This window comes from Podarcis raffonei, chromosome 13 (genome assembly GCF_027172205.1).
Source record: "Podarcis raffonei isolate rPodRaf1 chromosome 13, rPodRaf1.pri, whole genome shotgun sequence".
Taxonomy (NCBI): Eukaryota; Metazoa; Chordata; class Lepidosauria; order Squamata; family Lacertidae; genus Podarcis; species Podarcis raffonei.
Genome location: NC_070614.1, coordinates 6,494,901 through 6,521,695, shown reverse-complemented (window position 1 = coordinate 6,521,695; position 26,795 = coordinate 6,494,901). Strand labels below are relative to the sequence as shown.

The 26,795-nt window shown below is 43.2% G+C and overlaps 1 protein-coding gene across 10 annotated transcripts in view; it reads right to left on the bottom strand.

Moving 5' to 3' along the window:
• The window catches only part of EPHA5 (EPH receptor A5), a 232,952-nt gene that overhangs the window by 8,999 nt on the left and 197,158 nt on the right, over nucleotides 1–26,795 (bottom strand). For all 10 annotated transcript variants that reach the window (XM_053363669.1, XM_053363670.1, XM_053363671.1 and 7 more), the window contains 8 exons: nucleotides 24,335–24,402; nucleotides 22,016–22,141; nucleotides 20,064–20,249; nucleotides 14,339–14,400; nucleotides 11,430–11,639; nucleotides 10,142–10,291; nucleotides 5,098–5,291; nucleotides 4,025–4,180 (listed from right to left, as the gene is read on the bottom strand). In XM_053363669.1, coding sequence (XP_053219644.1) covers nucleotides 4,025–4,180; nucleotides 5,098–5,291; nucleotides 10,142–10,291; nucleotides 11,430–11,639; nucleotides 14,339–14,400; nucleotides 20,064–20,249; nucleotides 22,016–22,141; nucleotides 24,335–24,402 — 1,152 coding nt within the window. The remainder of the gene's footprint in view (nucleotides 1–4,024; nucleotides 4,181–5,097; nucleotides 5,292–10,141; nucleotides 10,292–11,429; nucleotides 11,640–14,338; nucleotides 14,401–20,063; nucleotides 20,250–22,015; nucleotides 22,142–24,334; nucleotides 24,403–26,795) is intronic.

The following is a 26,795-nucleotide window of genomic DNA, read 5'->3' as shown; positions in this document are numbered from 1 at the left end:
TTCCACCAGGCCTTTGGCTGAGGCACAGTCTGACCCCCTCCTTTTGTAATCCTCATAGAACTCTAGCCCAATGGTTGCCATTAATTTGACTCTGAATTGATTTTAGAATGAATTGATTTTAGAATGTATTTCAATTAACTGGTTGTGATTTTATGTAAACTGTGTTATTTTTACTGTTGTTAGCTGCTCTGAGCCCAGCTTCAGCTAGGGAGGGTGGGATATAAATAAATTATTATTATTATTTATTATTATTATGGGCTGAGTAGACAAGAAGAAGGTAGAAAAGCGGAGGGGGGTTGTTGAGGGAGAGAGAGGATGAGAGAAAAACTGGTGTGGCACTAGAGTACCTGAGGTTCAGAACTCATAATAAATCCACCACAAATGCTGGTGGCACAAGTGTAATGGAGAGGGGAGGAATACTGGCATCTTCATCCTGCAACTATTTAGATCTAGTTCAGATGGTATCTTTGGTAGCATGGTTGCTGCTAGGAATTATAGGAATTAGCTGTACACAGGTGTGTTTAGCCACTTCCATGAGGTGGTGTTCATGGTCTTTCAGCCAGTTTTAATCAGGCCAGTTGATTAAAGGTGAACCGCAATAACAATGCAATTCTCCCCTTAGGGCTGATCTATACTATAAACATCACATAGGTGTTTCTTCCCAAGGGAATTGTAGTTTTTTGTTTTTTGTTTTTTTAAAAACAACACCCTGCCAAAGATCCCATGTCCCCTTAAAGAGAACTTCAGTCCCCTAGGGAGAGAGGATGACTATAAAATTTGTTTATCGGTTGAATCCGGACTAAGCTAGTTGCAATAAATTCACTTTCAAATCAATGGGACCTAACTAATATCTTGACTAACTTGTCTGAGGCAGCACTGTTCAACTCACTTGGCTTGGATTCCACCCTGTGCCCCTGGTGTAAATGCACCTTTAGTCTCTGACAGTTTGGATCACGCAGTCCTTATTCCAGAGAATAAACTGCAGCATAATTATTGTTACAGTTTCTGAAACCAGTTGGACTACATTCTGAGTTAGGGACTTAAGATCTGGGTTGGTGAGGGTTAAACTTCACTGAAAACACAGATAATCCTGCTTCATTCTTGAAACAGACATATTCCAAGATGAATTAAGCTTTGGCAAATGTAGATTGACTTTTAAAAAATAGCTCTTGATAGATATGAATGGGCTGTAGCTGATAACATTGTGTTTTGTGTTTGTTTGCACACAATGAAAAGATAAGATTTTGAAAGCAACCTCTGGGAGGTGGCTTATGATTCTATAGGCTGCATTTCAGGATTTCGGTATCTTGTGTCACTTTTGTGTCACCCGAGGGGAAATATAGCATCAAAGTGTCAGAACTGTAATAAACGCTAAAGTCAAATACAAGCACAATTACATGTACATGTTATTTAAGAGAAATGCAAAAAGCATTTGCTAGACCATTTAAAAGTGCTTGATATTCCATAGGATTAGATCCAACTGAGCAAAGTAGTACATTCATAAATACAGCACACACCTGACCCAAATTACAAATTGCCTGCCCTGAATGGCAGAGATTTTCCAGATACTTGCGTGGAGTCGTCCACCCATGACACAAAAGAGACAGTATCAGGTTACTCCAAATGAACAAGTATGATGTAAGAATTTAGAACACACAACATCGTTTGCATTTTCCCTTTAATCCTTTAAGGTCAAACTACAGAAGGGAGATCTAAACTTTTCTTTCTTTCTTGAATTTCTGCCACAGGAATTGGAAATCAACCATAAATTCCCAGCCATGCCATATGATATGAGAGCTGACCATATCGGCCATTGGAACTGCAGCCTAAGGAGGATCTGAGAGTTCCCGGTAAATTAAATGTAATTGAGAAACAGAAATACTGAGCAAAATAAATCCACTTTCATACACAACTTTAAGTGTCCGTGTCTAATGTTCACTCAAGGCGCCTTTGCATTTTGTCACAATTCAAAATAGAGAAGTCAGGCCCCAACATTTGTTAAGCAATAGTACGGTTCACATGTCGCACTAAGCCTAAAAAATGGCTTAGCCAATACACAAGGATTCCTGAAGAAGAGATTGCATCCACTTTGATCTTGCCTGGTTATTTCGCTGCTATGCTGAGCTAAACCAAGGGTCAGCCTGGTGTGTGAACTAAACTCAGTCTCTTGTCTTAGCTCTCCTGGATGAACCATGAGCCCTAAACCGTAGGACAAACCTGAGTTACAGCTTGTGGTTAATTTCAAGAAAATTAAACCAACAGGCAAGGCTTGGGTGACATGTCAAGCCAGGCCAAGTCTAGTCTGCTGCAGCAAAACAACTGGGAGGACCAAAGCAGTAACTGTCCTCTCCTGAAGTTTGTGCACTCACATGTTTATGTTATACCATGGTTTGGCTTAGTATGATGTGCAAACCTGGTATCTGCTCATGAGTTGTGAACAGAAAACCATCCCAATTATTTAGAATCAGAGTCTTGTGAGCTCTGCTGAAGAGAGGAATTGATTCATTCTGCCGGAGTGGAACCTTGAATCTCAGATGGCTTCCATATTTCTCTCTACAGTCACCCCCCACCTTCCCCCATCTGACACAGATGCAAGGAAACGGAAGTGTTTTAGCACAGCCAGGGAACTGTGATAGACTCCCTATATGATAGGAAGGAAGGAAGGAAGGAAGGAAGGAAGGAAGGAAGGAAGGAAGGTGGTCTTTGTACTTTAACCTTCCCTCTGTTACTGTGGAGAAGTGTTCTGGTGGAAGGCAATCTGAAAAATAATTCACACCTCTGTCTGTATCTAAGACTATCGTGGGTATCTACTAGCAGGGATTGTGTTTGCTTAAAGGAGAGTGGATTTTTTAATTTTATTTTTTTTTAAAGAGAGGGATTTATGCAACATTAGCATTCTTAAAAAGTAAACCCCAAATTGGTGAAATTTTTAAGGATTTTCTGAAAAATATGGAGCCTGGAGAAACTGTATGAAAGGGATGAGCTTGGAAAATTTCCTCAGGCCGCAGAGAGGGGAAAATCAATTTATTATTTTTTCCTAAAAAGCAGATCAATAAGGTACGCTCCCCATGCATTTCAGACTCTTGAGATGTAGGTAAGGGTGGTTTAAAAACAAGTTTTAAAATCACTCCTGGGATTACATCTCTGCTGGTGCACTCCTTAACACTTTCCCCTTGCATCTCAGAGGTGGACCTGACATCTACAGTAAGTCCCCTGGCTGTGCTAGACTCCAGCATCTGACAGTCTCAGATACAGGCATGGTATGGCCTTTTGCTTTCTGCTCTCCTCTAATGGGATTCCTTCTCTGCAGAAACTTCCCCTAAAGGCGTCACTTCTCTGCTTTTGTGGGGAAGAATTAAAAGAAGTTCTCCTCCTCTCACTTCCCCCAAAGGCTTGCATGTGCCAAGATCTCCAAGGATACTAAGAACATCTTTCCTCCCTTGAAATGGAGACATCCCTATATTTCCGGACTGCAGGAGAACTTCTCAGCAAGAAAGGGGCTCTGGAGCTGCTCTGGAATGGTTTCCATCACCACAAGAAGCTGTGGCTCTGGGCCAGATTACATTGGGGGTGGATTCCCTCCCCCTCCCGCCACTGCACCCACAGGTATTCAAAGGTGTTTGTGGAATCAAGACTTGCAAAGAAGATTACGGTCTTCAAAACTCCCATAGTTCTGTTAACTGCGGCGCACTCGGCAAGAGTGCCTTTGTCACATGAGAAACAAGCCAAGTCATGTGCCAAAATTGGGATGCTGTTGCTACGTCCAAACTCATGTGCTACTTTGTTAGAGCTGCTTTGCCAACAGCTGATGGTAACCGTAAGGCCAGCTATCTCATTGGTCTGTTATCATTTATATAGGATATGAATGCTGAAACTTCCTTGGAATCGAATGAGTGTTAAAAGAAAAACAAAGAAAAACCCTTAAATGCTTCCAGTCTTCACTTTCTATCTTTACTCTCTAACTGGCTTCAAACCAACAGGTTTCTCCCTTATTTCAATGAAAAGGATCAGGAAATCTACTCACTCCAAGGTCACCTGAGCCACAGCGTCCATTGAACTGTATCCATTTTCCATGAAAATCTCTGTATACCGTCCCATTTTGATGGCTTCCAGCCATTCCCCTACAGATCTGTAGACACCATTTCCCAGCGGGCTGTGTTCACCTAATAAATTTGAAACTCTAAAAAAGAAACCAAGATACAGATTAAGACAAACCTAAACAAAAAACAAACCTCATTTGGGTGTTACACTTCCGGTCTTGTTTTGCATGGAGTTAACAGCAGCAATTACAGTGGTACCTCCATTTGCGTATCCTTCAGGATGCAAATGCGGCAAACCTGGAAGTATTTTTTTTTTTGGGGGGGGTTGCCGCACGCACATGCGCAGAAGCGGTCCCTCCGGTTGCAGAAACCTCGGGATCTGACCAGAGCTCTGGAACGGATCCCGTCCACAACCGGAGGTACCACTGTAATAAGAAAGTGTGATCCTGCGGTGCCCAAAGTCAGCTTCTCCACATGTTAATGTCAGAAGAGCATTTCACTGTAGGGTTTACAGTTTACCCAACTATTCTGCAGGTTCACTTTTCAGCTTGGAAATAGTGGTTTCGGGAGGCTGAAACTCCCCACGCCCCACCCCCACAACTCTTAATACCCTTTTTATTGGTTCTTTGCCAATGGCAGTATGTCCTGTTTATGGGAAGATGTCCCATGGACTCCCCTCGCCATCCCCTTCAGAAGCCTCATTTACCAGGGTTCTGTGACTGCATCTTCCAGGTTCTGGCAAGATTTTGTGGGGCTCTCATGAGACTTTGCGGTGTTTTCCAAGACCTTGCCAGAACCTGGAAGCTGCTGCCGTCACTTCCCCTCATTTCTCTGGTGGCCGCAAGGGGTGCCCCTTGAATTCTGCTGCCTCATATTTGGGCCAGCCCTGATCTTTGCTTTTGTTCATAGCCCCTTATTCCCCCTTGTTGATGCTTCTCCTACGTTTCTTCCCTCCTCAAGTAGTCAAATCCAATTAGGGATCACAACAGATGAGATAATCCTAGAAAACCGTGACAGAAGTATGACACAGCATGACTTTTGGGGTTGGTTTGTGTACCTGCTTGATGCATTCACCAATGTTTTCAAGCTGCTAGGGTTCCGGATGAGCTTGTCCAACATGCATACAATTTCATCAAACTTGGGCCTACTGTTCCTTTCCTTCTGCCAGCAATCCAGCATAAGTTGATAGAGAGCAGCTGGACAGTCCATGGGACTTGGCAGGCGATACCCTTCTTCGACAGCTTTAATCACCTAAGGGAGGTCAAAGCAGATTCCAGAACATCCTTCCTCAATGCTCATTGTTTTAACCAGGATGGCAAACAAGGTCTTTGAAAGAAAAGCACCGAAACGTTTTCTGATAATTTCACACATCTGAAAAGCTGTAAATTTGGAAAATAATTGTGGGAATTGGAGAAGGTTCTTTACCTCATACCAGCAATGGCAGACTGATCAACAGAAAAGCTTTCGGTACACTGTGAATATTGTAATGGAGTTAAGCATGATTTGACCTGTCCCCCTTTAAAACATTTTAAAAGGTTTTGGTTTAGAATTCTGTAAGAAGGGAGAAGACAAATATGTTACTAGAAGGGTAGCCCTTTTAAAAGTTAAGGCAATTTGGCAACCAGAATAAGAGCATGGATGATCTCAGAGTGAGTTTGGCGTGGATGCAAAATTGTATATGTCTTGTTTGCATTATGTTTCAGGCTATGTGTAACATTCCATATTATCTGAGATTTCTTACTCAAGTCATATTTTACAATGGGTCTATGGGCATATCAGTAAAATATGATCTATTAGTAACAAGATAATTTGGGTTATCTTCACATGTGCCATTCTGTGCTTCTTGGAGGAAGGATGGGATAAAAATGTGAAACATAAAGTAGCTAGAGTTTTGCATTTCCTTGACCTTAGATTGGGGCAACCTGAGAAGCTAGCAACAAGACCAGTAGGAATTAGTTTTGACCACAACAAGGACTACCAAATAGCAAACAATCTGCCTCTGATGACCACACAATGACAATGTCTCTGTGGCATAATATCTCTGCGGCAAAATATAGTCTGTAAAATCCAGATGGTCTTGCTGAGCACACCAGTGCCCTCTGACTACTTGCCAAAAAAGGCTCATAATGGCTTTCGAGATGTATAAAACAAGTGCTGGGTTCTTGGTAAGTAGTCCTAGTCCTCAATCACTTTTAGATGTTTTTTCACATTTAATCGCTGTGTACAGAAGCAGTCTTCTTCCCTACTGGAAGAAATATAAACAAATAGCGTTTATGGAATTCATTATGTCAAGATGTATCAGTAGCCCCTAGTTTAGGGTTCAACCACACATGGGGTGTTAGGGAATGGGAGTGCCTCTGGTGTGGGACCCGTCGTGCTCCTTCTGGGGCACATTGTCCAGCTTTGGTCCCCACCCTGCACTCAGCTCTCATCTGTGGCTCCTAGAAGCTGTCAGCATGCGACAGCCGCCACAAAACCTTTTCTGAGCCTTTTAAGTAAAGCAGGCTGTAAATCACAGCACAATTCTTATCTCATTATACATGATAAAGCTATTTTTTTGCCATCTCACCTCTTGCTTTTTCCTGTAAGACCAATTGCAGTCATTAACAGTCATCAACAGTCAAAACAAAAAAAAATTTCCTTCCAGTAGCACCTTAAAGACCAACTAAGTTAGTTCTTGGTATGAGCTTTCGTGTGCATGCACACTTCTTCAGATACACTGAAACAGAAGTTGCCAGATCCTTCTATATAGTGAGAAGGTGGGGAGGGGTATTACTCAGAAGGGTGGTGGGAATGGGTGATTGGCAGATAGCTGTGATGAGCCTGTTGATGACTCTTAATGACTGCAATAGGTCTTACAGGAAAAAGCAAGAGGAGTCATTAATGGCAAAAAAATAGCTTTATCATGTATAATGAGATAAGAATTGTGCTGTGATTTACAGCCTGCTTTACTTAAAAGGCTCAGAAAAGGGGGAAAAAATTGTTTTGACTATGGCAGACCAACACGGCTACCTATCTGTAACTAGTCATCAACAGCTTTATCACACCTATCAGCCAATCACCCATTCCCACCACCCTTCTGAGTAATACCCCTTCCCACCCTCTCACTATATATAAGGGTCTGGTGACTTCTGTTTCAGTGTATCTGAAGAAGTGTGAAATGTACACAAAAGCTCATACCAATGGCAAACTTAGTTGGTCTCTAAGGTGCTACTGGAAGGATTTTTTAAAATTTTGTTTCAACTACAGCAGACCAACATGGCTACCTACCTGTAACTAGAACTTTCTGACCCTAAGAGTTGTATGACAGTGGAGCAGACTCCATCGGGAGGTTGCGGACTCTCCTTCACTGGAGGTTATTAAGCAGAGCTTGGAATCAATCAAATCAAAGGCTTTTGTGGCTTTGCCCATTCTTATTTTTCTTTCCATGAATGACATTATATATTTGTATCTTTTCCTCCCAGGAGCTGAAGGTTGTGTTACCCTCCCCTCTTTTTATCTTTGCAACAGCCCTGTGAGGTGGGCCGGTGTAAATTCACATGCTGTATGTGTTTAAGAAGGAGTTGTTGCCAACAGATTGTGTGTACCAGTTCCAGGGAATCCTGTTGACAACCCTGACTACTGAACTTGGAACTGTGCATGGCAATTGTTAATGCATATTAGAATTCCCTTCCTATTTGTTAGCATTTATTGAGTCTCTCTCTCTCTCTCTCTCTCTCTCTCTGTGTGTGTGTGTGTGTGTGTGTGTGGTACAATCCGCACTGCTTGCTATCTGCATTTAATCTCCTTTGCCCAGATTGGGAGTACAAAAGGGGGATTGAAGCATGTTAAAAAGGGAAAATGCACACTTCCCTAATACTCATTCATGGGCAAAGGCCTGCTCAAACACTACCAAACAGACCACACAGCCTCCTCTCTTTTCCCAAAGGAATCTCACTGGTTAGCAATATGCATGGCCCTCAAGGATTAAGCTGTGCGAGCCTGTCAGTGTTTCTGAATTGAGTAATAAAAATGCATTTATCCCATGACAGCCCTTCATCCTTAAAAAATAATACTGATGGATGCTGAATTAAGGCCTATTCACGGGATGACAATGTTTCTGCCAAGAGAACCTGTTCCGGCTTTGTTGTTTCACTTTGCAATAAAGTGTGTTTGCGCTGCTGAAAGAAAGGGCTGGCAATGAAAGGGGCTGCAAAGAGAGACTGGGAGCGTTTCCCCAGGTTTTTGTAAAACAGCTGCTGCTTGGCTGGCTAGCCAGGGAGGTGTGAAATCTTCCCTTTGATTTCCATGGCTATGCCTGCCTTCCTGAATACTGGCATCATGTTCCCGCTACCCTTACCCAAAAAGGGGAATAGGAGAGGTTCCATAATGCATATCCATGTGTGTGTGTGTTTTGTGTGTGTGTGTGTGTGTGCATGCGTGTTTGTGCAACTCAGAACTCAGCCATACTGAACAGTTGAACTTTGGCAAAGCAGTTCTGGACAGCTAAGTCTAGCCACCATTTACCGTATTTTCTGCTCCATAAGACACACTTTTTTCTTCATAAAAAGTAAGGGGAAATGTCTGTGCGTCTTATGGAGCAAATGTGTGGTCCCTGGAGCTGAATTGCCCAGGGGCAAAAAGCAGATCATGCTTTTTTTTTTTTTTTTTGAAAGGGGGAAGTAGGTGTTGAAGCAAAGCCACTGATCATTTGCCGATTGGGGAGGGAGATAAGGGACGCTAGAGATAAAGGAGGCTGCCTGGGAAGGGGGAGGTAAAGACAGCAAACTTGCAAAGGGGGGAAATAGGAAGACTAAAGCAATAAGGAGAGAAATTAGAAGAAAAGGAGGAGCAAAAAACTGTTCCAGCTAAGGAAAAGACACCAAGGCAAACAAGAGGGAAGGGCGTGTTGAAAGGAAACAGCTGATCGGTGGGATTTGAAGAGAGATAAGGGACTCTAGCGGAGGCTGCCTGGGAGAGGGGAGGTAAAAGCCCATGGATCCTTAGGATTTTTACATTGGGTTACCCCAAATTCACCATCAGATCACATAGCATGTCCATGGCTACAGCCTGCACCAAAGAAATCACGCACCCACTGTTGCGTGGGGCCGCAATGGCGCAAAAATGTGGTTACAAAGCACGGATCCACATGGATCCTCAGGATTTTTGCATTGGGTCACCCCAAATTCACCATCAGATCACATGTCTGTGGCCACAGCATGAACCACAAAAATCATACACCCACTGTTTCGTTCAGAATATTTTTTTTTCTTGTTTTCCTCCTCTAAAAACTAGGTGTGTCTTAGGGTCAGGTGTGTCTTATGGAGTGAAAAACAGGGTATATTTCCCACAATATCTCCAATGTTGTATCAGGTGTGGGGAACCTTTGGCCCTCCAGATGTTGCTGGACCACAACACCCATCAATCCTAGCAAGCCGGGCCAATGGATAATGGGAGTTGTAGCTCAGTGAAAGTTTTCCAGGGGCGGATTTAGGGCAGTGAGAGTGGTGCAGGATTGCAGCTGAGGAGCACATCTCCCCAAAGCTCTCTAAGCACTTGTCCCACTTCAGGAATGATGTGTGAGGGCTCTCACAGGGTCCTAGAATCCTCTCTCCTCCTTCTCAAAGCCAGGCAAGCGCTTACCGGGCTTTAGGAAGGAGGTAGGAGGGCTCTGCAAGAACCTTGCACCTCCTTCCCAAAGCCTGAATGCGCCACAGGAGCTGTGGGGAGGGCATCAAATGGCTTTGACTCCATGACAAATTCATGGTGCAGATCAGTCTCCTTCAGGTCTTGGCTGGGCTTGCAGCCTGGTCTTAGCAGGCAAACAAGTGGGTTAAATTGCATATCACATTCACCGTTCAGAAGTACATGCAGAAATAAAGCATGCACAGAAATCACCTAGAAGCTCGAATAGAAGCCCATTTCATGTGCCCATTCAGTTACTGCTTCTCTCCCGACCCTCCTGCCTACTCATGGATTCAACAGTAACATTTCCAGACCTGCTGCCTGCTTTAGATACTTATCAGCAACAGCAAAACGTGTTGGGAATCATGAATACATGCGGCGTCCTGTTTCAGCAGCCTAAAGAGCTTTCTGACAGGAAGCGCAACTGAAATACTTACGTCTTGGTTGGTCATCTCCCAGTAAGGTCTCTCCCCATAAGACACCACTTCCCACATCACAATCCCGTAGCTCCAGACATCGCTGGCAGAAGTGAATTTGCGGAAGGCAATGGCTTCTGGAGCTGTCCATCGGATTGGGATTTTCCCTCCCTAGGAAGGCAAAAAAAAAAAAAAAAACAGATTGAGAAAATGCGGCTGTTGGTTTTGTTTTGTTTTCAGAGTGCCAAGGGAGACCATTTTCTGGCTTGAATGGGGTGGGAAAGTGATGTAGAATTGCTAATGTAAATCTGTTTTGAGAGCATGAAAGCCTCTTTCCACATTATCTCAGTCTATATGTGCCTTGCTGGCTGACTACTAATTGCCTGTCCTGAAGGCTTGTTTAAATTTCATTTGAACACCAGGACATGTATAGAATTCACATCTCAATTAGGTCATGGTAGCTAGTGGGGGAGGAATCCAAGCAAGCAAGCAAATCGTCAGCACAGCGTGGACTCCAGAGAAGCTGACTCCAGGGTACCAGAAACACCACCTGACAATTTTCAGGTCATGGCTGCACATCAAGCAAATCCTGAGGTTTGGGATGTTAATGACAGACTAGCGCTGAATTCAAATTGGTAAGGAAAACGGGAGGGAGGCAAAGGTCAAGCCCAAAATGATCCGTCTACATGTTCGCATTCTGAAACAGACATACCGGTGCTTGATTCAATTACTCCTTGCTAGGCAGCTGGAGTTCTGCTGCAGACTCTGAAATATGTACTGTATGTTAAAAGCGGGAAAATTTAACAAGTGATTGTCATCGCTTGATTGCTTGGGGTTTTATTTACTGACATTCAGCAACACGACACCATCAGGCACAGCATTGTGGCATCATCAAATACAGGCATAGGCAAACTCGGCCCTCCAGATATTTTGGGACTACAACTCCCATGATCCCTAGCTAACAGGACCAGTGGTCAGGGTTGATGGGAATTGTAGTCCCTAAACATCTGACGGGCCGAGTTTGATCAAATAGATAGATTTATCTATGTCTATCTATGTCTGATCAAATAGATAGATTGGGTTGCCTCAGCCACTCGGGGCAACATTTACGAAAACGTAACAAAACGTCAAACATTAAAAACTTCCTATACAGGGCTGCCTTCAGATGTCTTCTAAAGGTTGCATAGTTTAGCTAAACCCATTCAGGACATTCTCCAAATAATCGGCCCCCACCCAGACTCTAGCATTTTCCCATCCATTTTTCATAGCTTGGAAGGCAGTTCATTGCAGCTGCTGGCTAGGAACTTACCCTTGTTGTGTAGACAGCTTCTGGGTCATCTTCAAGAATTCTGGAAAGTCCAAAGTCAGATACTTTGCACACTAAGTTACTGTTGATGAGGATATTCCTGGCTGCCAAGTCTCTGTGTACATAGCCCATGTCAGACAAGTATTTCATTCCAGATGCGATTCCTCTCAGCAAACCAACTAGCTGAATTACAGTGAACTGCCCGTCATTCTTCTGTAAAAATAACAGAATGAGAACATCAAGTCATTGGCTGAATCCCTGCATCTAAATCTTGTAAAAAGAAAGGAAAAGATTTTTTTTTTCAAATTATTTCCTAAATTTGTACCCCCAGTCTTCCAGTACATGGCACCTGAAGTCGCCAACAGCAGCAACAAAATGGAATAAAATATAACACATAATAAAACAGCAACAAAATACTTCTTTAAAAGAAATATTATCCGTAGAGAAACAGGTTTTTTATCATTGATCTTAGAAAAATATGTTTTATTATTGGAGCTTTAAACCACCCTGAAAAGAGATGTTGAAGGTTGATATAAAAGACAGTAACAAATGTTAGACCATTTGTAAACCAAAGTGTTATTTCTCTCATTAGATACTGAATCAATTTTTTATTTATAGGGTAGTGAAGCATTTTTTTATTGTTAGGTCATTTTTTCAAACTGTTTGTTTGTTTGTTTGTGTGTGTGTGTGTGTGTGTGTGTGTGTTTATATGTCACTGTTAGCCACTTTGGGCATCATTTTGGATGGAAAAGCAGAGTATAAATATTGAAATTAAAAAATGTCAATTTAAAGAATAAATAAAAAGCAGGCGTCAGCAAACTTTTTCAGCAGGGGGCCAGTCCACTGTCCCTCAGACCTTGTGGGGGGCCGGACTATATTTTGAAAGGGAAAAAAAACACACATTCCTATGCCCCACAAATAACCCAAAGATGCACTTTAAATAAAAGCACACATTCTACTCAAGTAAAAACACCAGGCAGGCCCCACAAATAACCCAGAGATGCATTTTAGATAAAAGGACACATTCTACTCATGTAAAAACACACTGATTCCCGGACTGTCCACGGGCCAGATTTAGAAGGCGATTGAGCTGGATCCGGTCCCCAGATCTTAGTTTGCCTACCCATGGGTAAAAAGCAAGTCTAAACATGCTGTATTTAACATTCCCTTAAAAAACGGGAAACGTTGACAGCTATGACTAGTGCATTGCACTTGGTGAAGGAGCCTGAGCCGGACACAGGCAGTCCTGGCAGCTGTGGGCTTCAAGTGGCTACACCACCATTTAATTCAAGGGAAATGCAACCCTGTTTAGAACAGGATGCCTGCCAACACCCAGATCTGAGAACTGCCCAGTCATCGAACCATCACCTTGTCTGGATTCAGTTTCAACCCGTGGGACCACATTCAGCCTGACACCACCACCAAACACCAGTTTACCACCTGCACTGCCTCTCTTAATTCAGATGGCATAGAGAGAGATGAGTTGTGCGTCGACTGCACACTGGTATCCTCATGCCCCAAAACTCCTGGTGACAGTCCCCAACGTCTCCATATGGGATTGAAACTGCCCTCAGAGGAACAGCTGCAATGTACAGCCCCCGACGTCCTGCTCCCTTAGGCGGTCCAGAAGGATGTCCTGGTCAATGGTATCAAAAACGGGTGAGAGGTCCAGGAAAACCATGAGTTTTGAATCTCCCCTGTACCTCTTACAACAAAGGGGCTATCAAGGCAATTCTGGTGCCATGCACAGTCATTTACAGGAGTACAAGAACTGCTTGTATTGCAAGGTAAAAAAGTTAAAGGACCCCTGGATGGTAAAGTCCAGTCAAAGGCAACTATAGGGTTGCAGCACTCATCTCACTTTCAGGCCAAGAGAGTCAGCATTTGTCCACAGACAGCTTTCCGGGTCACGTGGCTGGCATGACTGAACCGCTTCTGGTGCAATGGGACACCGTGACAGAAACCCTAACCTATTTATCTACTTGCACTGGCATGCTTTTGAACTGCTAAGTTGGAAGAAGCTGGCACAGAGCAACGGGAGCTCACCCAGCATGGGATTCGAACTGACAACCTTCTGATCAGCAAGCGCAAGAGGCTCAGTGGTATAGACCACAGCGCCATCCACATCCCTTGCTTGTTATGACCTTCATGCAGCACACCTATTGACTTCCCTTAGGAAATCAGCAATATCTGAAGTACACAGCCCAAGCACAAAAAACTTTGACCTGTGAGGTTTTGAGGTTTCTGATGCACTGCCCCCCTTTCCATGCAAACCATCCTAAAGAGATGAAAGACCTTCTATAGCAAGAGGCAAATGGAAAATGGAAACCTTTCAATGGCCTTACCAGTAAGGACAGCCATAATTGTCAAAGCTAGAAAGAAGGCTAACCAACATTTTGCATTTGAAAATTATCTCTCCCACCCCGCCGGAAAAGAAGAATAGACTTTTCACGTGTAAAATGTGCAAGTGTGAGACAAGCAACCAACATTTAATGCCACCAAAATATTTTGGGAAGCAAATATTGGAATGAAAAGATACGAGCAAGAATAGCAACATCCAAAAAGCATGGCAGAATATATTCTTCACAGTGAATTTCTCTCCAGGTTCTTGCAAAGGATAAAATAGGCTCTGGTGTATAGAAGTTTATTTGTTGAAGATGATTACATTTAATTATTATGCGGCGTATTATGTTTTTATTATTATGCTGTGTAAATTACATTCCTAGTGTTGTACACCACCTTGGGATCTTTAGATAAAGGGTGATATATAAACTGAATTAAAAACAAAAACAACAACGTCCTGTCAAGGATTGTTTCTAAAAGGAAATCATTCTTACTTTTCTTCAAAGCACAAGAATTGTCTTAAAGCTGCATGGGGGCGATTTGATGCTGATACGCATTTTAAGTCTTACCTTTAAAAATGTATCCAAAGATCCATTTTCCATGTATTCAGTTACAATCATGACTGGCTTACCTAGATGAAGAAGATCAAAACCCTTTAAGTTGTAAGTCATGGGACATCCTACAGCAAATTGTGTGTTTTCGCAAACAAATCAGTAAGTTTTCAACTTTGGACGGTCACTATATATATTATGACAAAATGAGCAAAACTAAGCATACTGGGATTGTGTGAACATGTACACTCCTGAGACTCAGCTAGACTGGTAAAGAAAAAGCAATTTATATGTGTTGTATGTGCCATATAACATCGTGCCACCAGATGGCGAAGTGGAGCCCTGTTTTTCTCTACCTGTTTTCCCTGTTTAACTTTACAACGCTTTAAATTGAAATGCTTCTTTGCTTATTCACATGCTGTGCTGAACTAAGCAAAGTTTTAGCTCAGTTAGTGTGCCGTCTAGATCTGAGCTTGTGGTTAAGCTCTCTCCTTGCTAACCCTGAGGTATAGCCAAGGTTTGTTCTCACGATCAAGGGTTATTCTCAGAGAATTTATGTGGCCGTTTTCAATCGTGGAGTCCACCTTTATTTACGCTGCTGAAAACTAGTGACTTAATGAGCTTTCAATGTAAATTAGATGCTTAAATATGAAGAGATAAAATCCTTATAAAAGCTGCACCTGGGAGAGTATGCAATTCAGCATAATTTAGTAGGGTGGGGAAATTGGCAAGGACCTTTAATTTTCCATCTCAAAGTATAACATGTACAACAAAGTACTACATGGCGATCCAATGAAAGTTACAGGCAGCGTGTTTAAATACAAGCAAAGATGTTTCTCAAATGCAACACACTGTTCTCTGAGCCGTGGAAAGTGCCAAGTCATAATTTGCTGGTAAACAACACAGACCCTAACTGAAGACTCTACCTTATTTTGTGACTTCTTCTACAGGTTGATCTCAGGAAAAGGGCCGGATTTAGGTTTGATGAGGCCCCAAGCTCCTGAAGGTAATGGGGCCCTTTGTATGTCCAGCTGTCCTTTGTGAACAACAAATTGTGGCTGTTTTTTCTGTTGAATATATGCTATATGGTAATTTATGGACCTAATAGGTATCGAAAGCCATTTGCACATGCCGAATGTAGGCGCCCTATATATAGAAATGAGCAAACCAGCGATATTTTAGGGAGCAGGCTAGCAGGCGGGGCCCATTACTTACATCATAGGAGCTACACAACACAAAACACTGCTGCTGTATGTAGGTTTTATTTTATTTTTATTTTATCTTATATTTTGGAAATGTACATCCAGTTTTTCCCCCTTTTACATTTATTGCGGGGCCCCAAGAGAGTGGGGCCCTAAGCTTGTTTAGCTTATATGTAAATCCGGCACTGCTCAGGAATATCTCATTTGGACAGAAGTACTCTAGAAGCCATTTGGTGTACGAAACGACAAACACTCCAAGAATGGCTGGCTAGGTGTTCTGAAGGCTATCAAGCAAGATGATTGGGGTCAAAGTTCGTATCTGGGATACAGCAAAGCACTGGCCTCGCTCAGGCATTTGGGAGACGTTCTCACTCAGGCAATTACCTCTGGTGTAGCTAAGCCCCCGGTGAATGGGACACCAGGATGAGATTGTACGATTCAGCACCTCTACATTGGGGTCTACAAGAAAGGACTGCCCTAGCTTGCATGATTGTGACAGCTCTCCGGTGTTGGTTTTTGGAGCTGTGCACCTTTCAGAGCTGCCACTTTCATGCAAATTGAAGTAGCTGCACGTATATCTCCAACACCGAAGAGCTGTTGGATAAAAGTGGTACCAACGCTGGCTGAATTATGAACCCACATAAGAAGGAAGACCCGTGTGACCGCATGGACACAGAAGAATCCAGCGGTCTCTGAAGAGGAGAAGGCACTGGGCATCTGTGTCATCCTCCTCTCTACCTGAGGCGAAACATTTTTAAGAACTCTATTGTTTAGTGTGGCAGTGCCTACACTTTCAAACTCCCTGCCTATTGATATCAAGCAAGCATCTTCACTGTACTCTTTTCGGCAACTGCTAAAAATGTTCTAATTTAGACAAGAGGATTAGAAAGTGGAGATCATTTCAGTGGCGTAGCGTGGGGGGTGCAGGGGGGGCCGGCCACACCGGCCGCAACATCTGGGGGTTAAGGTTAGGGGGCGCAAATCCACGGGTTAGGGGGCGCAAATCCACGCGTTAGGGGGCACAAATTACTTGCCTTGCCCCGGGTGCTGACAACCCACGCTACGCCACTGGATCATTTAATCTGTTTCAGTATTTTAACTTTTGCCGGTTTTAAAGTATGTCTGTAGATTTTTCTTGATTTTATTCTCTTATCTTTGTTTGTAAACCGCTTTCATCACTCATCATCACTTTTAATTTGTATACCACCTTTCTATCTTACAATACTCAAGGCAGTTTACAAGCTGAAAAAACAAAGAATGTACACCTTATATATAACAATCTAATGCAATACAAAATGTAATAATAAAACATAGCTTTAAAATAAGCTTCGAGGTCCCTCTGTCCCCCCGCCATACTCAAGCAGTGTATGTTTGTGTAAGCTGGAGATTTACTTTTCCTCATAGAGATGCCAAGCAAACTCTAGGCTGTGTACTTATTGTACCTTTAAAACACATTCAAATCACATTCTCCCTCCCAATGAATTCTGGGTATGTAGTTTACACCCCAAGAAGTTACAATTCAGCAAACTACAGGGCCCATAATTCTTTGAGTGGGCATAAGGTGCGTCAAATGTGCTTTAAAGACATAGCCTGTACACAGCCCTTCTTGTGTGCTATGCATGATGAATGGGGATGCATGTCTTCATCTACAGTTATGTCCGAAAATTCAGGGAGGCCCAGATCAGCACCTCAGTACTAGTACATATTTGCACCTGCTTGTACACTAGCACTGCACATTAGGAACCCAGCTAATTCCCTACCCTGGGATGGGATGTTTGCAAATTCCCTTCTGTAATCCTGAATATATGTATCGCTAGCAAATGCATGAATACATTTGCGTGAATCACCTCAAGTATAAAAAAAAAGTTAAGATGCTCAATCACGGTAACACACAATAAAAAATTTTATTACCTGATTGTTGACAACAGTAGCAATGTTTTCCCAACCCCATTAGACTAATTTCATGACCGAGTTGTTTTAAAGGTAATTATATATAGCCTACACTCCGTTTTTATACGTAAATGCTCGAGTGACACAGCAATAATGAGCGTGACTTGCTCCTGACCTTATAAATTCAATGAAATGCTGGTAGAACACATACAGCTTTCTGCTTAAATCAATTTTCATTACCTAGCAGACAAAAGTGCAGACGAAAAGTAATTGCTGATTCTTTTCAAAAGGTTTTAAATGAACATTCGTATCCTGTCCTTTCTTCAAGGAGCCGAACATCTCTCCTCCCCCATTTTATTCCCATAGATACCCTAGAGAAAAATCTGGGATGAGAGAGTGGCTGCCTAAGGACACAAGGGGATTTTTTCTTATGAATAAAAGAATTGCCTCTCCCTCTATAAACTGAACTGATCACTATGTTCTGCTGGTGAGGGTCTGAGGTGGGCATCAACTCATCAGTAGGTCTGTCCGTACCATGTAGGAACTGGGCTGTAGTAGCTGGGGGAACCCAGCCAGATGATGATGATGATGATGATGATGATGATTGTAGTGTGGCAATACCTATGCTTTGGACCTCCTTGAACATAGAGGACAGGTATAGTCTCTATAGTCAAACCTCGGTTGTCAAACGTAATCCATTCTGGAAGCGCATTCAGCTTACGATACAATACGATACGATGCAATAATTGTCATTGTCCCATACAGAACAACGAAGTTGAAAAATCTACATAAGACATTCAAAACCCAACAAGCCTGCTATCCCAGCTATCCCAACCTGGTTAGCCCCCTAAAAACTCTGATACCCCATTTTTAAATACATTATACTCCCATACAGACTCTTTACAATGCCTTTAAAACCAAAATCGCATTCGGATAAAAACTGTTTCTCAGGCGGCTAGTCCTTGTCTTTATAACCCTGTTCCTGCTTCCAGAAGGCAGAAGCTGAAAGAGATCATTTCCGGGGTGCACACTATCCTGCGCAATCTGTGCAGCTTTCTTATGGCACCTGGAAGCATAGATTAGATCCAAGGTGGCAAGAGTGCACCCAATTATTCTCTCCGCAGTCTTTACAACCCTGGACAGCATTGTTTTTTCCCTGACTATGCAGCTCTCAAACCACACACACAGACCATAAGTTAATGTCCTGCACTCAATTGGAAGCCGCGTCAGACATTCGGCTTCCGAAAAACATTTGAAAACCGGCACACTTGCTTCCTGGTTTGGGGTGTTTGGGAGCCGAAACGTTCCAAAATGGAGGCGTTTGGGAACCGAGGTTTGACTATATTCTTTGTGATTCCAATTTCCCAACAAGCCTTTTAAGTGGAGATCTTATCCCCAAGAAGCTAAAGCCAATCATTGTTGCCCACATTTCTCATCCTGGAAAGGTAGTTTTATAGGCAAGTGTGGGGAAATGTTAGTCCATGGCGCTTCCTTGCACCGGAACGGGTTTGCTTCAACTTGATGTGCTCAGGCATCACAAATGAGCAATTTAAGGGAAGGGCTCTGCCTTCTCCTCATTTATCATAAAATCTCTGCAGACTGCAGTGGCATTTATGATGCGCCCGGTTTTAATAGCAGATCACAGGCGAGTCGTACAGCACAGCTCCCTTATCTCGGGCCCTTAAAGACAGCATTATGAAAAGGATGCCACCTCATCATGACACCACCCCCTAGGAGTGCTGCTTCTGGCTCCCTGCCTCTGTTTCAATCACAAGGAAATCATATTTCTTTGACCTTATGCTTCATTATCTGTGTGCTGCAGGTTGAGAGTAATTGCTGAATAAATTAGCATCACATTACGGAACATAAAACTAAGGACACAAATGAGTAGGCGCTTCAACAAGAAAAATTAAAAGCAAGTGGCAGGCTTTCTGAACCAGCGACCTTGGCATCCTTATGAAGGTCTGGTGGTGGAATCGACAAGGCTGTGTTATAAAATGGGACACGTGAGGGCGGAACGCATGTTGCACGGAACACACAGCCTGATGCTGAAAGCAACAGCACTGTGCGCAGCCCCTGGTAATGTTTCGTACAATTCAACTCATGCCTTGACAGCTATGCACCCACCAGACACCACCATTGTGCATCACTGCTTGCTGTTATCGGGGCAAAGTAAGAGTCTTGCATAATAGTATCAAAACACTGGGGAAATTGTGCACCGTGGTAAAGGTGAGAGACCCAACAATGCATGGCCATTTTGGGTGGCACCCTGTTTCTTATAGCTTCCTACGTTACTTTTAGTTGTTAAGGGATGGGAGTGCTCTTTGGAAAAGGGAACCACATGCAAAATCTCCGCCTCTGGATCACGGCCTCTGCCAGAGCAGGAGAAGCGAAGGACAAAGAATGAATTGTGCCTGGATGAGTTCCAGCCTTGTTTGGTTAGTTTTTGTCTCACAGATTTGCGTTGGCGTTAATGGGGTTCAGAAAAGTGCTTGAGGGGACCATGCGAATGGTTCAATAGCTCTGGTGGCAATAGCTCAGGTGCCACAGGTAGGCACATTGAGGCCACCAAGATAGTGTCTTGAATGGCATTTCATAAGCCAAGAAGATATTTATAACCAAATTATAACTCATTGGCAGCAGGTACATACTCTTTGTGACGACGCCTTCTAGGTGAATTATATTGGGATGGTCAAATTGCCCCATGATGCTGGCTTCTCCCAGGAAATCTCGCCTCTGCTTCTCTGTGTAGCCCACTTTCAAGGTTTTAATGGCTACTGGTAGCTCACGCTTTCCGGGTGGTTTCAATCGCCCGCTACATACTTCGCCAAATTCACCTGTGAACAAAACAAACCCCAAGTTAGCATTCCCAGTTATTGTCTGACCATTCTCGTGTAAGGATCACACAATGCATAACCAATGAAGAGGTTGGTTAACCCAGTACGACCAGTTGTTTGAATTCACTGTTCCCAACGCATGTGATGGAGATCATTCTTCTTCTCAGCCACATACAATTACTTGAGCCTAAACTTTCAGGCTGCATTTTTATAGGGATGCCAGTGAAACCCATACTTCTCTTAGGGACTGGGCAGAGGAGGAATGGTGGAGACTGCCTTCACAGCCTGACCCTTCCAGAGAAGAGGAACAGGAAGACAATATAGATTTATAGCAGGGGTTTGAGGGAGGTACCGGCTCAGAGGCAGATGAGTGGAAAAGTTGGGAAATCATGGGAGAGCCAGGACAACACAGGGCTGACACGTTGTCATTAGAAAGTATCCCAGACCCTCCATCTCCCAGAACCTGGCAAGCCTTAAAAGTAGGAGAACAAAGAACTCAAAGACAGAGGGCATGTAGCAGCACCCATAGATAGAGGAGGTGATGATGATGATGAATGAGGAAGTGGGAGAGACGGAGGGTGGAGATTCACTCGGGACAACACCATTATCCAAGTAAAGATAGAAATAAAAAAGGATGATAAGAATCCTTGTCTTTATACAATTTGTCACAACTTTGGCGGTTTAAGGCCTTGGGTGGAATCCTTTAGTCTTTTCTTGCCTATAGGGTAAGGTCACCAGATTTTTTTCAATGAATCCGGGGACTCTTTAAATAAATAAATAAAATAAAATAAATACTACACGTTGAGGAGCAGCCCCATCCCAACTCCTACTTGCGTGCAAGCAGGAGGGGGCAGGGATCTCTCAGGCAGCGCGATGCCTCCCTTCCCATCGGAGCAGCCCCAATCCCATTCTTACTTGCACGCAAGCAGGAGGGGGCAGGGATCTCTCAGCTGGGAAGCAAGGCTTCCCATTGTCTAACTGAGAGATCCCTGCCCCCTCCTGCGTGCATGCAAGCCCTGATAGGCAGTGTGAAGCCTCCCTTCACAGCTTAGTTGCTGGAGTCAGGGAAGGTGGAGGCAGCCTGGAAGCTGCATCTTAGAGCCTCTGCACCACCATCATATGGGGACTTCTGAGCAGCTCCTGAAGCCAGCCAGAGCCAACTGCTCCGGGCTGCTGAGACTGCCGCATTTCCCGGGGACATTAGATGAAATCCGGGGACATTCTGGGGATGGAATTTGTCTGGGGACTTATCTGCAAATCTGGGGACTGTCCCTGGGAAACGGGGACATCTGGTAACCCCACTATGGGGGGCGTGAAGTGGTAACTCAACCCCCCCACCGTGGCGGCAATTCCAGAGTCCCCCTCTTAAAGGGGTTTTATATATATGGGTGTCACTGGCCATGCACTGAAAGGTCATCAGTGAACTACCCTGCGTGTGGGGATATAGGCTGGGCTGCCTGCTACACTTACGTCTCGCAGAGCACCCCCATATCCCATTTACCCTGATGAGCCCCAGTTCCTCCCCGGCTGGGGGGCTGGGAGGGATACACGCCCAAGGCCTATGCCAAGGTCTTCCTATATTCGGAAGCTTAATAAACTTGTGGCCAAATTTTAATTCCATAAGATGTTGTCACCAGTCATTATTCCCTTCTGGTGGTGCCTGGGGGCTGGGGTGGTCGCCACCTGGTTGCGCAATGCAAAAACGGAATCCTGGTGTTACAGCAATAGCGTGAGTGAAGGGTAAATGGTGATATTGGTAATCTTACCAGCTCCAATAACTCTTTCAATTGATATACACGAGGCTTCTATTTCCTTGGCAAACTCATGGACAGCTTGACTTGGGTCTTCGTAGGTGTGTGGGTCGATATAAGTCCGCACTCCTGGTAATTTAACTGTGCATAAAATTAAGGGTTTAATATGTTAAAAGAACTGGCGAGCAGCAGAACTGAAAATTGAACAAGCTGGAACACTAGTGCAAAGGGAAATGTATTTTACTAATTACAAAACGGAGTATGTGAGCACTGCATATCATTGTCACAAAGATACCATTATGAGCTACTTAAGAAACATTTGGTGCACACCAGGGCTGCAATATTTAATCTATTACTCACTTTGATTAATTTATTAAAAAAACTTTTAATAGACCGAAGGGAACCACGATTAATCGGGTAGGGTATATATTTTTAATACAGGGGTTGTATTTTTAATACCAATATTCATAAAAATTGCAGGTGGCAAGCGCCATTTTAAAATAGACATTGCTCCCTTTCTCTAAGATGAGGTCTGCTGTGATATATGTATGCATTATAAACAACAGCAACAAAGTAAGTATGCTGCTTGCTTCAGAAATACTGTTTTTATCCCTATACGAATTCAATGCAATCTTAACGGATAGTTCACCTTAAATTCATACGATTATCCCATTAAGATGTCACAAACTGAGTTGCAGTCCTAGCTATCAAACCCCACCAGATTTAAAATTAAATATAAAGTTCAAAGTCACAAAGGTGGTATTATTGAAAAAATGTTGCAGAAAATATGACTCCTCTAGATTTCGCATAGTTACAAGGGGGTCTGCACAAGATCCCTGCTTCACATGTTTCAAGGTACAACACACCTGAAGTGCAGGCCTCCATTTATTTATTTATTTATTTAATTTATTTATTTATTTATTTTATTTGCCAAGTACAGCACTGCTGGAAATGGGATCGTCCTCAGAAGGCGGTCCTTCTTGCGACTGGGCCTCTGGACACACCCCTGACGAAGTACCATAGATTCCGACGTATTAGGCTACTGGGCGTATTAGACGACCCCCCCCAAAATTGGCAGCTGCAATTTGGGGGTTTGTCTTATAAGCCCAGTCTCCTAATACACTGGGCAGCTCCGTGCCGGAGAAAGCCACTCGGCTCGCAACAGAGCCCGCCGCCACTGATGCTGCTTCTGAAGCAGCGTGGGGGGGCGGGCTCTGCGCCGGGCAGCTTTCTCCTGGTCTTCAGCCAATACCACTCACATTTAATTTGCAATCAATAAAGTTGTGGCCTTAATGTTACCCATCAACCTTAATTCTGTGTCCGTGTGTAGTTATTTCATGGGGGGCTGGCTTGGGGGCCTCAAGACGCAAAACAAGAGACTCCGGAGCTGCTTTTTAATCAGATCCTGGAGCTGCTCTTTAATCTCTAACCATTTCCATCTAATAGGAAATACTTAAAAAAGAAAAGATTTTATCAAATATTTTTCATAATACAGTAAGATTAAAGAAACTAATTGAAATGAAAACAGGAACAGAGAAAGAACAAAGAAAACACAGAGGCCTCTCTTGAAGCTTAAATCTCACACTACCTCCCAGCTCTCACCTGGGAGGTTTCTAATAGGAAACACTTTTGATATCAAATTATTTTAGCCATTTTTTTTGTTTTTGTTTTAAATAAACTTGAGGGTCATGCCTGCCCTTCCCAGTATATCTGCAACACTGTAAAAATATTAATTGAATTATTTAGGATATTTAGCCCATTTGCTGGGGCAGAATTCCACTTGGAGCAAAATCCACAGCTTTGGCATGAAGCATTTCTGGAACAGCAGTGCTGCTTTGGAAATAAAAGGAGGCATACAATGCAGATGTGTAGTTTTATTCCCTGCATTCTTGCCTTGAAGAGTGTGAAGCTGATGCAGCCCTCTCGCCTGTGCTAGACACACACTCTGTAGGACTGGCTCTAGCAAGGGGTAAGATTCTGTCACTTTCTCTTTACTGAACTGGAATGAACTGCAGAATCATGGAACTGTAGAGATGGAAGAGACCACAAGGGTCATCTCGTCCAACTCCTCTGCAATGCAGGGATCTTTTTGACCAATATGGGAATCGAACCCACGGCCCTGATATAAAGAGTCTCATGTTCTACCTATTTTGCCATCTTGGCAAAGTGGAACAAACCCTTTCCACTTTCTACCAAAAGCCAGAGAAGGTGAGCCCATTGGTTCTGCCTACCCCTAAACAGTATAGAACTATAATGCTGTGTATTATACCACATCAAGACAAAAATACTAGAAAGCCGTGCAGTTCTCTAGCGTATTATCTGAACTTTACTCACTGTGACCATTATGAAAATGCATCTTTTCTTCTTCAGGGTCCTGCTTTGCTTTGCTGTAGCCACACCTCCTGTTATGGAACAAGATTTATGGCATGATGTAAGGAAGCTTCTCACCGAAACCATCACACAATAGGCAAATTATCAAATAAGGAATGCAAAGATGCCCTGTTTGTACCAACATTTTTCAACTGGATACAAGGCGTGCCCTATTCAACCCTTGTCTGGGGAAAAGAAAAAAGGGCTTGATTAAATATTGGCATCATCTGTACTTGGGGTTCTGCGGGATCTGCTATCCACACACCCCTTTTAATTCAGAAAAAGAAAGAGGATTCAGGAAAATCCTGGTAGGATTTGGGGTCTCAATAGCCCTCCTTAAAGGGGACCAAGAATTCTTGAAACAGCCTTGTTTGATCCTAATAACTGATTAGTAAAGTGTTTTTTACAAGCAGAAGCCTGTTAACACAGCCATTCTTTTATATTGTCAGTGGCAAGAAATGTAATCTAAAGGATGGAGACAAGCCTTCTTATTTGTTTTATGCACACTTCAGGAAATAAAATTGTCCTACAAGGGAACATTTATGCCTATTGCTATATTACCAAATGCCAAGATTTAAGTGTACTATATCAGTCACTGCAGAACGTATCAAGCATTAAGGCTTGGTTTATCTAAAATAAACTGAATGAGTTCTTCAGCTGATAAAAACACATCAGATGTGGCATTGTAGTTGGCTGATCTTTTCCATACCTTGGAAACGACTTATTCCCCTGAAAATTTATGTCTCTTATTCCCATCATACTGGAAGGAAAAAATGAGGCCCAGGACACAGGTCAATGTTGTTCAATAAATGTAAAACAGAAGAGTGGCATTTCCATTCTAAATATTCCTGTGGCATTTTATCTGGTAACAAACCTACTTTCACACTGGCAATCACCTAGTGAAATATTTATGGCATGCATCGTAAAACTGAGGCTGTAAAAGTGTTCCTCTAACAAATTTATAAGAGAGAAAATGGGCTGATGGGAGAATGACAAATCTTATTGGTGAAGGGATGGCATGAGGTAAGCACACAACCCAACATAACTGGTTTTTACAAGACTACACTAGAAAATGATTCATATAGTACGGAAATGGATGATAAAGGCCTGCATTGGGCGGCTGTGAACTGTTTACCGATGTGCTTATAAGACGAGAATCCAGTTCAGAGAAGTATAATAATAATAATAATAATAATAATAATAATAATAATAATAATACCAGCCCAGGTATCTGAACACTTTGCACATTTAAACAAACAAAAACACTCCCACCAGAGAGATAGGTTTGGCATACGTCTTTCCCTGAGGTGCTGGTTTACTATATGCAAGTCAACTTTACTACATGCAAGTCAACTTTCATCAACTGCTGTCCAAAGACCATCTTAACCAGCATTTTGTTCTCACAATGGCCTGCCAGAGGACTTTGGGAAGTCTGCAAGAAGGTCCTGAAAACAACTGCATGTTCCCCATTCACATGTCTCAGAGGCATAGCACTGACAATACGGGCGGTACAACAATGGCCAGTAGCCATTGACAGCCTCTATCCTCCATGAATTTGTCTAATCTCCTTTTAAGGCCATCCAAATTGCCAACCATCACTACATATTGTGGAAGGAAATTCCATTTATTTTAACGACACGACTTGTGAAGAAGTGCTTTATTTTGCCTGAATCTTCCAATATTCATCGTCATTGGATGACCCTAGTTTGGGAGTGGGACGCGGGTGGCACTGTGGGTTAAACCACAGAGCCTAGGACTTGCCAATCAGAAGGTCGGCGGTTTGAATCCCCACAACGGAGTGAGCTCCCATTGCTCGGTCCCTGCTCCTGCCAACCTAGCAGTTTGAAAGCACATCAAAGTGCAAGTAGATAAATAGGTACCACTCCGGTGGGAAGGTAAACGGCGTTTCTGTGTGCTGCTCTGGTTCGCAGAAGCAGCTTAGTCATGCTAGCCACATGACCTGGAAGCTGTACCCCGGCTCCCTCGGCCAATGAAGTGAGATGAGCGCCACAACCCCAGAGTCGGCCACGACTGGACCTAATGGTCAGGGGGTCCCTTTACCTTTTTAAGAGGGAGAACATCTCTCTATATGGGCCCTGATATCTGTAAGGACTACCTAGCATCGGTTTTGAGGTTTGATTTGGCTGAGGTAAGGTCTGAATTTTCAGCTTACCAGCTGGGAATTGGTTCCTTAGCAAGAGAAACCAGCACAACTGCAGTCTCATCCATCTTAATATTTTAATAGACTGAGTTGGGCCATATGAAATTGTCCTGGGCTCAACTCTGGCAAAGCGCAGGTGATGGCATGTAGCCAAGAAAGGAGCTGGCAAGAGTCACACACTCAGTTGCCAGTGAGAAACAAGTCATGGAATGTCACAAATAAAAAAAGAGTACGTTCCTGCCTCTGTTTTAGGTCCTCACATTA